Consider the following 13,638-nt stretch of genomic DNA (forward strand, 5'->3'; position numbering starts at 1 on the left):
TTCTACAGTGCTCAAGTTATGTAACAATGGGATGTAATGCTTTGTGTAGAAGCTTATCTTGTCCCCGCTAATTTTACTATACAAACGTTTTCAAAAGTGATCTTGCAAGCAGAGCGCAGAGGCAATGCACAATGAAGGTGATCCATTTTATAGTCACATAATGTCTCCACGAGAGTATAAATTTACATGAATTGGAAAGAGTTTTGCAGTATTAAGCAAGAACTATTTTTGGCCTTCATTTTGCTGATGAAACATCTCGAGCTGATCAAAAACGTTTTGTTGTCCCCAGCGTTCTTTGAGAACAAATCTGTGCTACCCAAAGTGTACTTCTGAAGAAATGTTGCTGTTGAATCAGCTTTTGAATCTATGCAGGAAAGAGCTCACAGATTTAGCTGCCAGCAGTTACTATAAAAGCAGTATTAACACACCAGCAATACAGCAGCCTCATGTGGTTAGAAAGTTGTAACACTTGGGTCGATGTCCGGGGCTAGGTTCAGTGTCTAGGGGATATTCTTCTTTTATTGAGTTCTGGCTCCTGCCTCCGCCCAGGAAACCTGGGACTCCAGTTTGGATGTCTAAACAGCAGTCATTCAACAACACACACTCCTAGGATGTATGTTCCAGCAAAAAGGCTGCAACAGCAACTGGGGTGCATTGCAATAAGGAATTCCAACCAGCAGAAAACAGACGTGAAGCTCCTCTAGCTCCAAGCCAATAGGAAGCACTAAGCCAGGTCCAAGATACTTGGGTAGCCCTATGCTTCCCCTCCTGGTATGTTTTCATCAAATAGTGACTCAGAAAGTAAAGGTAAAGGGACCCCTGACCATTAGGTCCAGTCGTGGCCGACTCTGGGGTTGCGACGCTCATCTTGCTTTATTGGTCGAGGGAGCCAGCGTATAGCTTCCGGGTCATATGACCAGCATGGCTAAGTCACTTCTGGCGAACCAAAGCAGTGCATGGAAACGCCGTTTACCTTCCCATCGGAGTGGTACCTATTTATATACTTGCACTTTGACGTGCTTTCGAACTGCTAGGTTGGCAGGAGCTGGGACTGAGCAACGGGAGCTCACCCCGTCACTGGGATTTGAACCACCGACCTTCTGATCGGCAAGTCCTAAGCTCTGTGGTTTAACCCACAGCGCCACCCACGTCCCTGATTCAGAAAGTAAAGTCTAGCGATTCCATGTTTTGAGCAATCAGTAGGAGAGTGTTAAAGGTAAGGGGACCCCTGACCATTAGGTCCAGCCACGGACGACTCTGGGGCTGCAGCACTTTACTGGCCAAGGGAGCCGGCGTACAGCTTCCGGGTCATGTGGCCAGCATGACTAAGCCGCTTCTGGCGAAACCAGAGCAGTGCACGGAAACTCCATTTACCTTCCCGCCAAACAACGGGAGCTCACCCCGTCACGGGGATTCGAAGTTCAAACTTCCTTCCCCTTCACTAAGAGAAAAGTGAATCCAGTCTCTCCCTGTTGTCCAGAGGTCACTTCTACTTAAGGGCAAACCAGCAGCCAGCAGCACTCTTGCCAAGGCTATAGTTAACTGTCAAGATGGCAAAAGTGGCCCAGGCACCCTTCTGTTTGTTAATATATTCCAACAGTTACAGCAAAACATGTGCAACTCTGTCCAACATGCAAAAGGATGTGGCATGCTAGGCTCAGGTGCTATGTTTTCTCTGCACTTTCTGCTTCCGCTGTGTGGTGGAGTGTATTCTTTTCTCTACATCTTGACAATAGGCGAGCACATGTGTGACAGTCTCTATTTCTGATGCATATGCTTTATAAAATAATGCTACAATATGACAAAAAGGGGGCAGGGGTTAAGGAAGAGCTGCAGAAACTAATCACGGTGCTTGTAGAAATCCGTTCCAAGACTTCACTCGCAACCCATCTCTGTAAAGCTCCATAACAATGAATGAGCTGGTTTCTAACTTTATAAACTGAGCTAAATTATTTGTGCAAGATACATACGTTACTGGAGAGGGCAATAATGTTGCAATCAGGAACAGGTTTTGTTGATCCAATAGCCAGCACGAAGGCAAAAACCTAATAAAAAAAATGGGTTATTTAGTCCAACTTTCCAGAAAAGCTGAGAAGGATGCCTTTAATAACATCTCACGTTAAAGGAATCTGAAGTATTATAGGGATAAAAATCCAATGCTAGAATAAGAGTGTGCAGACTACGCAGATCACAGCGACACATCCTGCAAATATATATTCTTTATATTTTGCCATTAAGTTAAGACATCATGTCCATGGTGGACTAAAACATCATCATCATGTAGCTTAAGACTGATTTTGATCCGTATTTGGACTCTTAAGCATATACACATATGTCTTTAAAGGTAGTCTGTGATGAGAAGATGAAATTTAACCTTTTAACTGGTCAAAGGTATTTGTTTACTTGTAGCATAGCTGCTTTTCCCACACTCCTCATGCACCAGTGGAACTTCACCAATCTTTGTAGTTTCTAGAAAAATCCTCTGACTGCTACTTCTCCAGCTGTGCTTTCAATATTTGATGAAATTTGAAAAACTGAAAAACAATAATAATAAAAACCCAAATTTGCTTCTTTGTGCAGTTTCTCCTGTCGTTATAAGAGTTCCCCCCACAAAAACGTATTTTACAAGACAGATCTGGCATGCGCTATCATACTGAAACCGTCGCTGTCCCTGCTGAGCCAAGTTGCCTTAATGTGTATTTAATAAGCTAATTCGTCTTTAATCAAGGCAGCGCTTCCCTGTGACAAAGGTGAATTGCTCGCCTTTTCTTGATTGTCCTTGAATAGTGCTATGGATCTGTAGTGATGCTGAGGGGAGCAAGGTGAATGAGGTTCTCCATCTCTGCATTGATCTGTAGGCACTGGGACTGTCACCAGAGCGACTCCGCTGGGACCCGAACGATCTGGAGTGCTGAGCGGCACCACGGCTGCAACCAAGCTGAGGAGCATGAGGGAGTAAGTTGCCTTTTTAGAGATGCTAGCTTTTGCATGCATATAACAAAAAAAACAACTTTGATTCCAGAATATTAAGATTACAACCACGTATTACTTGAGGATGTTTTCTTTCTTATTGTCTGTCATTTCTTTTGAAGTGAGACATCATCTTGCCGGTCTCTGCCTGTCTCTAAACTGGTAATTTTATCCTTTTGTGTTATTATCTCGGTGCAGATCTGATCAATCAGCTTTACATAGCCATGTCCAAACACTGCTTTTAAGGTTGCCTTCTCTCTTTTGACCGCGTGCAATCCTCCTTCTTTTGTATATAATTTTTATTTAATTTTCTGTTTTGTAATTTAAAACACTCATTTTACATCCTTAAAATATCAATGACTTCCCTTCTTCTCTTTCCATGGTTCATTTAAATATTACAGATCCCTGCATATTTTACAAACCTATACCATTCAGTATTCCATTATTGCATCCATCAAAACTTATTTACACTGTTGAATTTATCTTAACGCTGCCAGTGTTTTCAGCTGTACACAATTATTTCCCATATATTCAATAAACGTTTTCCAATCTTCTCTAAACGTATGTTCTTCTTATTCTCTTAATCTGTATGTTATGTCTGCAAGTTGTGCATATTCTGTCAACTTAAGCTGTCATTCTTCTTTGGTTGGGACCTTGCTCATTTTCCATTTTTCGGCAAACAAAACATGGCCCACAGTAGTAGCATACATAAATAACCTTTTTTGACACCTGGGAATTTCAGTCTGAATTATACCCAACAGAAAGGACTCTGGGTTTTTTGGGGGAAAGTACTTTTAAACATTTTTTTCAATTCATTATGGATCATTTCCAAATACTTTTAACCTTTTACGAGTCCACCACATATGAAAAAACGTTCCCTCCACCTCTTTGCATCTCCAGCACTTATCCAATTCAGTCTTATATATCTTAGCAATACCAGCTAAGTTAAATACCAGCTATTCTATACACGTCTATTCAGAAGTATGCTCCATTGAGTTCAATTAACATTTCCCCCAAGTAAGTGGGAATAGAACCAGGGCTTTTCCCCCCCAGCCAGAACTCACCAAATCTGGTTCCAGAACCTCTCAGGTGGGCACCAATTGCTATTAAAAGAGAACAAGGTGAGTTTTCTAGAAAAGCGTTTTCTCTTTTTCTAGAAAAGGGCACTGAATAGGATTGCAGCTAGGCAGAGCAGTCCTGTTGGGGAGAAGCAGAGTGATGGATCTCTTGCAGAAGCGGAGTGCTATGGAGTCAATCCCAAGCTACCAGTGTCCCACCCCAAACTTCCTGCTTGCTACTGCTGGTGAGAGTAGTTTTTGCCCACAGCTGGGGCATCTGCCACAGCAGAGCCTCCCCACCAATGGGACTGCTCTCGGCCAGGCACCTACGCAGATCCTAATCCCTCTCCCCCAGCCGTCAACATCGTGGGGGAGAGTAGGGTTGTGTTCAACATAACACTCACTCTCTCTCTAAATCTGTGAGCCACATTTAAAAGCCTTTCAGAACCATTGGCCTAAGGCCGCTCCACTTTCCTGTGGGGCGGTGTTGCGGGCAGGCCACACGCTCTCCCCGTGCACAGCAGGGGCGTGGCAGTGCCCCTGCGTGATAGGGGAGTCCCGGCCACATCATGCCCCCCAGCTGACCAATCCAGTTGGCCGGGGGCGTGGCTTACCATACCTAAGCAGCCGCGCCACCAGGGGATTTCCCTCTTGGTTTCTGCTTCCCCTACTGGTGGTTAACCCTTACTGGACTACCTGCATGGGGGGGCAGGAGTCAGATATACAGTGGTACATCAGGTTACATACGCTTCAGGTTACATACGCTTCAGGTTACAGACTCCGCTAACCCAGAAATAGTACCTCGGGTTAACAACTTTGCTTCAGGATGAAAACAGAAATCGTGCTCCGGCAGTGCAGCAGCAGCAGGAGGCCCCGTTAGCTAAAGTGGTGCTTCAGGTTAAGAACAGCTTCAGGTTAAGAACGGACCTCCGGAACGAATTAAGTATGTAACCAGAGGTACCACTGTAGTCAATTCAATTCCAATGCCTAAGCCAATACCACTCACATTCTGTAACCAATAAAGTTGTGGTCTTAATTAGCACATTAACCTAAAATACTGGTGTCCATGTGTTTTATTATTCAACAAATGGGGGAGGGCTTGGGGCCTTGACACGCAATAGCCATTGGGAGGCAATATGAGCTGAGTCCTCTAAACTACTGTTGGCTGCCTCCTGGCTGATTAATGGGAGCTGAACTTTATTCTTGGGACTTATCTGTGGCTTCGTGATTTGGGCCCTTGTGTGTGCCTGACTACAGAATAACAAAGCATGCATAATCGGCTTAGGCATTTATACCACTCTCTTTCAGTGATGGAATCAAAAGAAAGGGAGGAAAATGACTCTAAATACATGGCATCTCGTGTTCTTTTTGCAAAGAAATCTAAGAATACATGCAATAAGCTCAGAGTTTAATGGCAGTGAACTGTATAGTGCAGTTTAAATATTCAAGAACATGTAGATGGGTACAATGGAAAAGCTTTCATGGACCAAAATGTAAGTAAATTAAAATTTTGCAGCACAGCAGTGACTGCTTCTCGTTCAGTTCCCAGTGTCTTCCACTCAGCAGCGCACCAGGATCAGGCACAAGGCATCATCATTACCTGCTGAGTCTAAGTAAAATTGTCTTTCAGAAGCTGCAAAAGAAAGGCATTTTGTGATATTTTTGTTCGTCCACCATGAATGGCCATGTTTCTTATTGCTTGAGATCCAGAAGGATTATGTATTTAAGACCCTTAGGCCAATGGCGTTGGCATCAAATGCCCATGTCTCTTAAAAATTCAGAAAGAAAGGTCATGTTGAAGTAATTGATTGAGCACGGCATGATCTTTAAGATTAGCTGACAGCTAGCTAAGAAAAAGTCTACCTTTCCGTAGCAAAGCGGTACATAGTCCATGTGAGTGCTTAGAATAATGTTGAGACTTTCTAAATAGCTTCAATGTGCTCCTGTTGAGCCCAAAGGTTGTTTTACTATTGATTTCAGTGAAAACCCCCCTAACCAGTTCTTGGGCATAAAATCTTTCCAATAACCACATTCAAATAAATCACTTTTATGTATGTTCTCTTTCTATCAGCAAATTTCATAGTGTAACTTATGTCTGTTTGCCCTCTTCGGGCAAGCAGCTTTGTGGGCAGGCATGGTGTCTTCCTGCAAACTGGCCTATTACTGGCCAGATCATAATCCTTCCACAAAATTGGCCAACGGCAGCAGGAATCCAGGGGGCGTTACCTGGGCGCGGTGCCAACTGACCAGTAGTGGTGCTTGAGTGCCCAGAGGGGGGCTAGGGGCATAGCACTCCTCCAACAGGGACTGCTTGGGGGATGCCCCAATTTGACGTAGGTCACAGGATGTCCTCCCACCCTACTGCTGCTGGCTTCACCCTTAGAAATCACTTACCTCAATGCCTATGGCCAAACCTTTCACATCTGTAATTTGATTCCAAAACTCAATACAGTGGTACCTCTGGTTGCGAACGGGATCCGTTCCAGAGGCCCGTTCGCAACATGAAAATAACGCAACTACATCAGGAACAAGCGGGGTTGGGTGGAATAGAGACCTGCCATTAGGAACTGGGGGGGGGGTGTCAAATCAACTTTACTCCATGGCTGAAGTGGGAATCACAGCAGAACAATCCACAGTTTATTTCAACACACTAATTCATGTTTCTTCTGATGGCACAGAAAAACGGTCATCATTGCTGTCTATCAAACATATAAGCGTCTTTTCAACCTCAGGCTATTATTCTGGTGTTCTGCATTATTATTCCACTGTAATATGTAATTGATTTGACAGCAAATCTTTTTATCCTTGGCAGAAAATTATACTTCTAAACATATATTTTTCAGGAATGGGGTTTGGAGTGTGTGTGTGTAAGCTTCAGAAGAGGGAGCAGTCTTCTTTGCCTTCCCCTTGTTCTGTTCTTAAAAATTAGCTAGGCATTTATGTTGCAGGTGTCAGAAAAGAGCAAATGCCTTATACACACTATATACAAGGGGTGCCTCGCCTTTGGGGGGCTGTGGGGCACACAATCCACGATCAGCCAGTGGAGGGGTGGTATTATTGTTATTATTAATAATAAAGTTTATATACCACCCTTCCTCAGAGGATCAACAGCACTGGCAGCTTCTCATAGCACTACCCTGAGCTGAGAGGACCAATTTGTGCCATGAGGCTGGAAGTGCAGCCATCTTTGTCCACGTTGCCTCTGATTCTCAACATAGTGTTGTTGCAGGGTAATGCCCACAAATATTTTGGGAGACGTAGCATGGCAGTGGCTCCAGCCACGTGACACAATTTTCCTCTCAGAACCTGGCCCCGATTTTTTTGAAAATTAAATTACAGTACAACCTCTACTTACGATCATAATCTGTTCTGGAGGCCCATCCAATGGGTGAAACCGGACGCTAGTAGAGGCGCCGTTGTGTTTGCCATGGCCGCAACTTGCAACGTCTGTGAGAAGAGACGGATGTAAGTCGAGGTTCCACTGTAATAGGGCTTATGTAAGCATGGTGGAACCCACTAGGGTTCTTGGGCCTTCTAGCCTGAGGGTGCCAAGTACTGGTACTAGATTTGGTCACTGAAGTGTTATCTTTTTGCTTTCTGTACACTGAATTGAGGTGGGGGTCTCGCTCTCTTTGGCTAAAACCCTCTGTCCTATTAGGACAGCACAAGTATAATTTTCATTAATGAAGCATGCATATACAGTAGTACCTTGGTTTTCGAAATTAATCCATTCCTGAAGTCCGTTCTTCAACCAAATCCGTTTTTAAACTGAGGCGCGCTTTCCCTAATGAGGCCTCCCACTGCCAGTGCCCTTCCACCGTTCAGTTTCCGTTTGTCGACTGAGGTAAAGTTCACTACTTCCGATTTTGCAGAGTTCGTAAACTGTATCGCTTGTAAGCAGGGCTGTTCTTAAACCGAGATACCATTGTATTAGATTTTAAAAGAGAGGAGATTCTATTTTCAGAAGACAAATGCCATTTCCACTTTGTGGCGAACTACAGTCTTCCTCTCTTTTGGTAAGCGTCTAAAGGATGATTTATGAAGCATGGCTGTGCTATCTACTTACTCCATGAAAATTGTTCAGTGCCTTTTTATATAATCCAGAGGCTGTAAATATGCATGTAGAAGCTGGTGTTGTGATAAAAGTATCTTACTGAATCAGATGTCAATATTTTCTCCGTATATGTTGTGTGTGTGTTGTGATGCATGCATTAGTATTCCACACACACACACACCCCATTTTGTTAAAGTGCTATAGAAAGTTGCCAGATACAATATGTGTCCAATTATAGTAAATGATGGACTTCTATACGTTATTTATAATCCAGCTCACTTGCTGGCGTTCGTTTTCTGTTGACAGGTCAGCCATTCAGAAACTGGGAACAGAAACCTTTGAAAAAGTTTATGAATTCCTGCAACGAGCAAGAAAGCAGAATGCAAGTGAAAATGAAATCAGAGAACACCTGGAAAAAATGGTGTCTCGGGCAAGTGACTGTTTTGAAGTAGATCAACTCCTCTATTTTGAAGACCAGCTGAAGGCTTCTGAAGATGCCTCCGTGTGACATAGAAGAATGGTTTTACTTGGATCATCAGAAATCAATAAATGGAGCACTGTTCAGATGGAAGCAGGCATCATGCCATAGGGTGAGGGCAGTGAGTAGCATGGAGACACTGACAGGAATTAATGTATGCCATTTTGCTATCTTCTTAATTGAGACAAATAGTACTCTTACCATCTCCAGGTAAAATCAGGAGATCTTTGATTGATTCCTACAGCAGTATTGACACTTAGAGCTCAATAATCATTGCCTCAAAAATTGCTGGATTACGGTTTCCGATCACATGCGTGCATACTTGAGTACTCCATTGGGAGAAATGGGGGTGTTCAAAACCTGCATTTCAGCCACGTTTCAAAATGATATGCAAGGAAATGCATGAGATGTGAGGTGCAGGGATAATATGGGATGAAGGGAAAAGAAAACACTTCACTTTGATTTACTTCTACCATGCAAAGAAGGAACTTTGTAAGAAATTTTTAAAATCAATGTCGGGGCTGAAGCAGATGGTCTCCAGCAAACGTTTTCAGTGTGACAAAGGTGGGAAAGGTTTCTAAAATCCCCCCAAAAGTTTGCCTCTTTTTGCACCAGTTTTCTGCTGTTTGCTTCTTCAGTCGACTGCAGCATTTTTGTCTGTTTCAAAATTAGATCTTCTTCCTTACAATCAGTTGGTACTACAAAGGGAATATAATGAAGTATGGCTGACGCAGCCTGATGCCAGCTTCTTCTGCCTACGTACCAGATGTTGGGAAGAGGGATGGTGAAGGTTGCCTGAATGTGTGCCAGGGCTGAATTCCACCTTCTCCCCGCAACACCTCCGTGACGAAACAAACCCTACAAAAGATGTAAAGAAAAAAGGGGGCGGGGTTAAAATATTTGCAGAACACGCATTGCGGGTGTGCTTTTGCCCTCATAAATGAATTGCTTTGTAAAATATTAACCTGTAAATATCATGCTTTTTTTCTGTTCATATCAGTGATCTGTGACCATGCTTTATCTAAAAGTCCTAACGCCAGCCTTTCTCTTCCCATTTTGCAAACGGCACCCTTGCAAATTAAATAAATAAAAATAAAATTCCATGGTGTTTCTGTTTATGCCACAGCTGTTTCCATCTGGCCTCTTAAAATTCCCTACTTTATTTGCAAGCACAGAAATCAGGAGGACCATTTCACCCAATTCCTCTGGGCAAGAAGAAATTTTCTAACAGTTTCTCTGGGGCTCAGCATTAACAGTGATAGTAGCACAGCTCCCATACCCCCCCCCCCCAAAAATGGTGTGTGTGTGTGTGTGTGTGTGTGTGTGCTGCAAATACAAAGGTCAGGAGCAGCAGCAACTGCACTGGCAGCCTGCCCACCACACTGCCCCACACCTAGTGCCTTCCCTGAGCATTGGAAGGAAATGATTGCTGCCACCCAAAAAAACGTGAATAACGAAGGAAACCATGCAAAGTGATAGGATTTTGTCTCGGCTCCACTTTATGCAAATTTTGCAATTTTTCACTTTGCTTTGCGGTCAGCACCCTCTTAAGGTTTCCTGTGCTTTGGGGGCCAAGTGATACAGCCTCATCTGCTGAGTTGGCTGTTACCAGTTCATCGTAGGTTCTGAGCATCGCAAAGACCGTATTAGAGGATGGTTTAATATCACACTATTAAGAGTCCCCAACCCCTGGGGCTTTGGCAATATAAACCTGCAAAGAACAACCGTTGGGTGAACAAGACTCCCTGGAGCAATTGGCCTCAAAAATCCATTAACTGTAACCTTTACATGTTGAGGCTACCCACTCTGCAGATAAACTCAAAAGTTTTTTTATGTACTTTTTTTTATGAAAGAGACCGAGCAAGCAAGATCCAAGCAACTTTGGCAAATTTTATTTCATGTGTATGTTTCCAAGACACCCAAAGCTCGCAGCATCTGATCCCTTCATAATCTATTGCTCTGATTTACAACCCACATACACTGCCGCAGGCAAGCAAGCAGTGTTCTGGACATGCCAATTCCCCAGTTGCTTCAACAGCAGATCATCTCCCTGGGCAGCAGGGGCTGCTAAGGTGCCCTGTTAAGTATAGTGTTTTAATTCACTGAAATTGCAAATGCTTGCATCCATTACAGTGGTATCTTGGTTCTCAAACTTAATCTGTTCTGGAAGTCCGTTCCAAAACCAAGGCGCGCTTTCCCATAGAAAGTAACGCAAAATGGATTACTCCATTCCAGACTTTTAAAAACAACTCCTAAAACAGCAATTTAACATGAATTTTACTATCTAACAAGACCACTGATCCATAAAATGAAAGCCATAAACAATGTATCAATCAATCAGTAGATGAACTGGGTTCCACACAGGCACAAAAACAAAAAAGAGCCGCTAAAACAAAAACGCAAAATAAATGGCAAAAACAGACAGACCTCAGTGTAACACTCAAAACGGAAGGGTGGCACTCAAAACAGAAGCGTAACACTCAAATCAGAAGCATAACACTCAAAGTGGAGCATGTTTGACTTCTGAAAAAGTTTGCAAAACTGCCACACTTCTGGGTTTGCAGTGTTTGGGTTCCAAGTTGTTTGAGTACCAAGGCATTTTTAGAACCAAGGTACCACTGTATTGTATGTTTAAATTTGATTGGTTGGTAACTGAATTCTAGAGAGTTCTGTAGTAGATCTCATGTGATTGGCTCACATTGGCCACATGGGAGGTATCTAGTGAAGGAGAGACCCCATTTTATGTGAAGCAAGAATTTTAAATGTGAAGAATTTAAATGTGAAGCATTTTAGAATCCACTGTGAACACTGCTAAGTTGAATAGAGTGTCGGAGTGTTGCTTCTCTGCTTGGAAGAAAGAAAGCAAAGCTGCTGGAGAAGGTAAAAGTGGAAATCTCTTGTAGGAGCTGCAAGGTATGGCCTAACTGAGACACAGAAGGCTGAGCACCAAGCTCTGGAAAGAGTGAAAACTTCTGGTTTGCCTGATATGCCAATGAGCACATTGTTGTTGTTTAGTTGTTTAGTTGTGTCCGACTCATCGTGACCCCATGGACCAGAGCACACCAGGCACTCCTGTCTTCCACCGCCTCCCGCAGTTTGGTCAGGCTCATGTTTGTAGCTTCAAGAACACTGTCCAACCATCTCGTCCTCTGCCGTCCCCTTCTCCTTGTGCCCTCCATCTTTCCCAACATCAGGGTCTTTTCCAGGGAGTCTTCTCATGAGGTGGCCAAATTATTGGAGCCTCAGCTTCAGGATCTGTCCTTCCAGTGAGCACTCAGGGCTGATTTCCTTCAGAATGGATAGGTTGGATCTTCTTACAGTCCATGGGACTCTCAAGAGTCTCCTCCAGCACCAGAATTCAAAAGCATCAATTCTTCGGCCTTCTTTATGGTCCAGCTCTCACTTCCATATGTAATGAGCACATTAGCACCCAATTATTTGCAAGAGCTGGGACACTTGGCTATGGAGCAAAGGGGCCGTGTAAATCAGGGCAGCAGATTGTGAGGAATCATGTGCAGTGAGTGAAATAGAAATCCTCGAAGGTTTGCCTGTCATGGGGCTCTTCCAGACAAGCTCTTTGCTGAGCATTCATCCTGATATGCTTATGTGAAGGTTGTACTATATCCAGGTCCTTACTGAGCATTCATTCCAATCTGTTTGTGGGGAGGTGATACAGCAATGAGCTGTATTCATCCGGATTTGCTTGTGCAGTGTTTATGCATCTTCCCACTAATCATTCGGTTATCCCACACTTTCAAGCATATTTCCCCATTACTTTCCCCAATTGCAAAAAAAAAAAAGTCAGCTACTATCGTAATTGCAAGAATGCCACCCAACTGCAATGCCAGTGCCTGCATTTTCAACTGGAACACATGCCAAATTGCATTTGTGGGGGGAAAACCAAGGACGACACTGTCTAATGTTCTGCAAAACCAATTTTCAGCTGATATTAAACCTTCACTTGTGACCGGATCTGAGTGCATTTCCCTTCACTTTCCTCTCACCTCTTAGCCTTCTACAGATTTAATGCTGCCTTTCTCCTGCTCTTTTCTGCGTTTGATTCCCAAGTTTATTTTGTTATAGTTTTTTTTAAGTGTGTGTTAAAACAATCGGCAAAATAAATAGGGATCCAGTTGTGGAGTGAAGTATTTATTCCACCTCCTTCACTGACGCTCATCATATCAGAGCAACCTGACTCTGCCCGTTGAGAATACTGTAGCCTTCCCTGCTCACAGGCAGAGAATGCTGGAGGGAGATGCAATTGTACACACAAAGCAAGACAAACCACAGGCTGCCTTTCATCTCCTGTCTTGAACCCAGAGTTCCCAAGAGCAGGGTGCTGCTCATTTCAGGCTCTCACAGGAGGAAGTGGATAGAGACATGTTTTGCTCATTCCTCTTGCTCCCTGCCGCGGGTGGCGCTGTGGGTTAAACCACAGAGCCTAGGACTTGCCGATCAGAAGGTCGGTGGTTCAAATCCCCGCGACGGGGTGAGCTCTGGTTGCTCGGTCCCTGTTCCTGCCAACCTAGCAGTTCGAAAGCACATCAAAGTTCAAGTAGATAAATAGGTACCACTCCAGGGGAAGGTAAACGGTGTTTCCGTGTGCTGCTCTGGTTCGCCAGAAGCGGCTTAGTCATGCTGGCCACATGACCCGGAAGCTGTATGCGGGTCCCTTGGCCAATAAAGCGAGATGAGTGCCGCAACCCCAGAGTCGGTCACGACTGAACCTAATGGTCAGGGGTCCCTTTACCTTTACCTTGCTCCCTGCAGCTGCTTGTGGCAGTGGCATAGAGTGGGTTACCAGTGCCCAGGGCGGTGGGGGAGCGGACACAGAGGGTAAAGGGAGCCCACGGTGCCAGCCCATCCCTCACCCCCAATGCCATTGGAGCAGCCAATCTGCAGTGGTCTGACAGGTTGCACGTGTCACTGCAAATTCCACTCCCTTGCCTACCTGCACTGGGGCTCCTGGTTGTGTCCCCCTCAAAATTGTGCACCCGGGGCAACTGCCTCCGTGCTCCCCCACACTTATGCCCCTGACTTCTGGCATGGCAGGCTGCAGAGGGAATATGAAAATGCAC

General features: G+C 44.2%; 1 protein-coding gene and 1 long non-coding RNA gene across 6 annotated transcripts in view; one reads left to right on the plus strand and one right to left on the minus strand.

The window, feature by feature from the left end:
- LOC310690020 overlaps nt 1-7,449 on the minus strand; it is a 31,621-nt gene extending 24,172 nt beyond the window's left edge. Inside the window, exons 1-2 of the long non-coding RNA XR_014517792.1 lie at nt 7,384-7,449; nt 1,971-2,534 (exon numbers count right to left, since the gene is read on the minus strand). This is a non-coding gene — a long non-coding RNA (uncharacterized lncRNA). The remainder of the gene's footprint in view (nt 1-1,970; nt 2,535-7,383) is intronic.
- Nucleotides 1-9,683, plus strand: part of NEK11 (NIMA related kinase 11) — an 82,386-nt gene extending 72,703 nt beyond the window's left edge. For 4 of the 5 annotated variants that reach the window (XM_083468212.1, XM_083468211.1, XM_083468210.1 and 1 more), the window contains exons 15-16: nt 2,859-2,955; nt 8,389-9,683. In XM_083468212.1, the coding sequence (XP_083324338.1) occupies nt 2,859-2,955; nt 8,389-8,590 (299 nt within the window). In that variant the 3' untranslated portion in view covers nt 8,591-9,683. The remainder of the gene's footprint in view (nt 1-2,858; nt 2,956-8,388) is intronic. The other variant, XM_083468214.1, reaches the window with a different exon arrangement.
- Nucleotides 9,684-13,638: the final 3,955 nt, after the last annotated feature.

Source organism: Podarcis liolepis, assembly GCF_965112155.1.
Source record: "Podarcis liolepis genome assembly, chromosome: 12".
Lineage (NCBI taxonomy): Eukaryota > Metazoa > Chordata > Lepidosauria > Squamata > Lacertidae > Podarcis > Podarcis liolepis.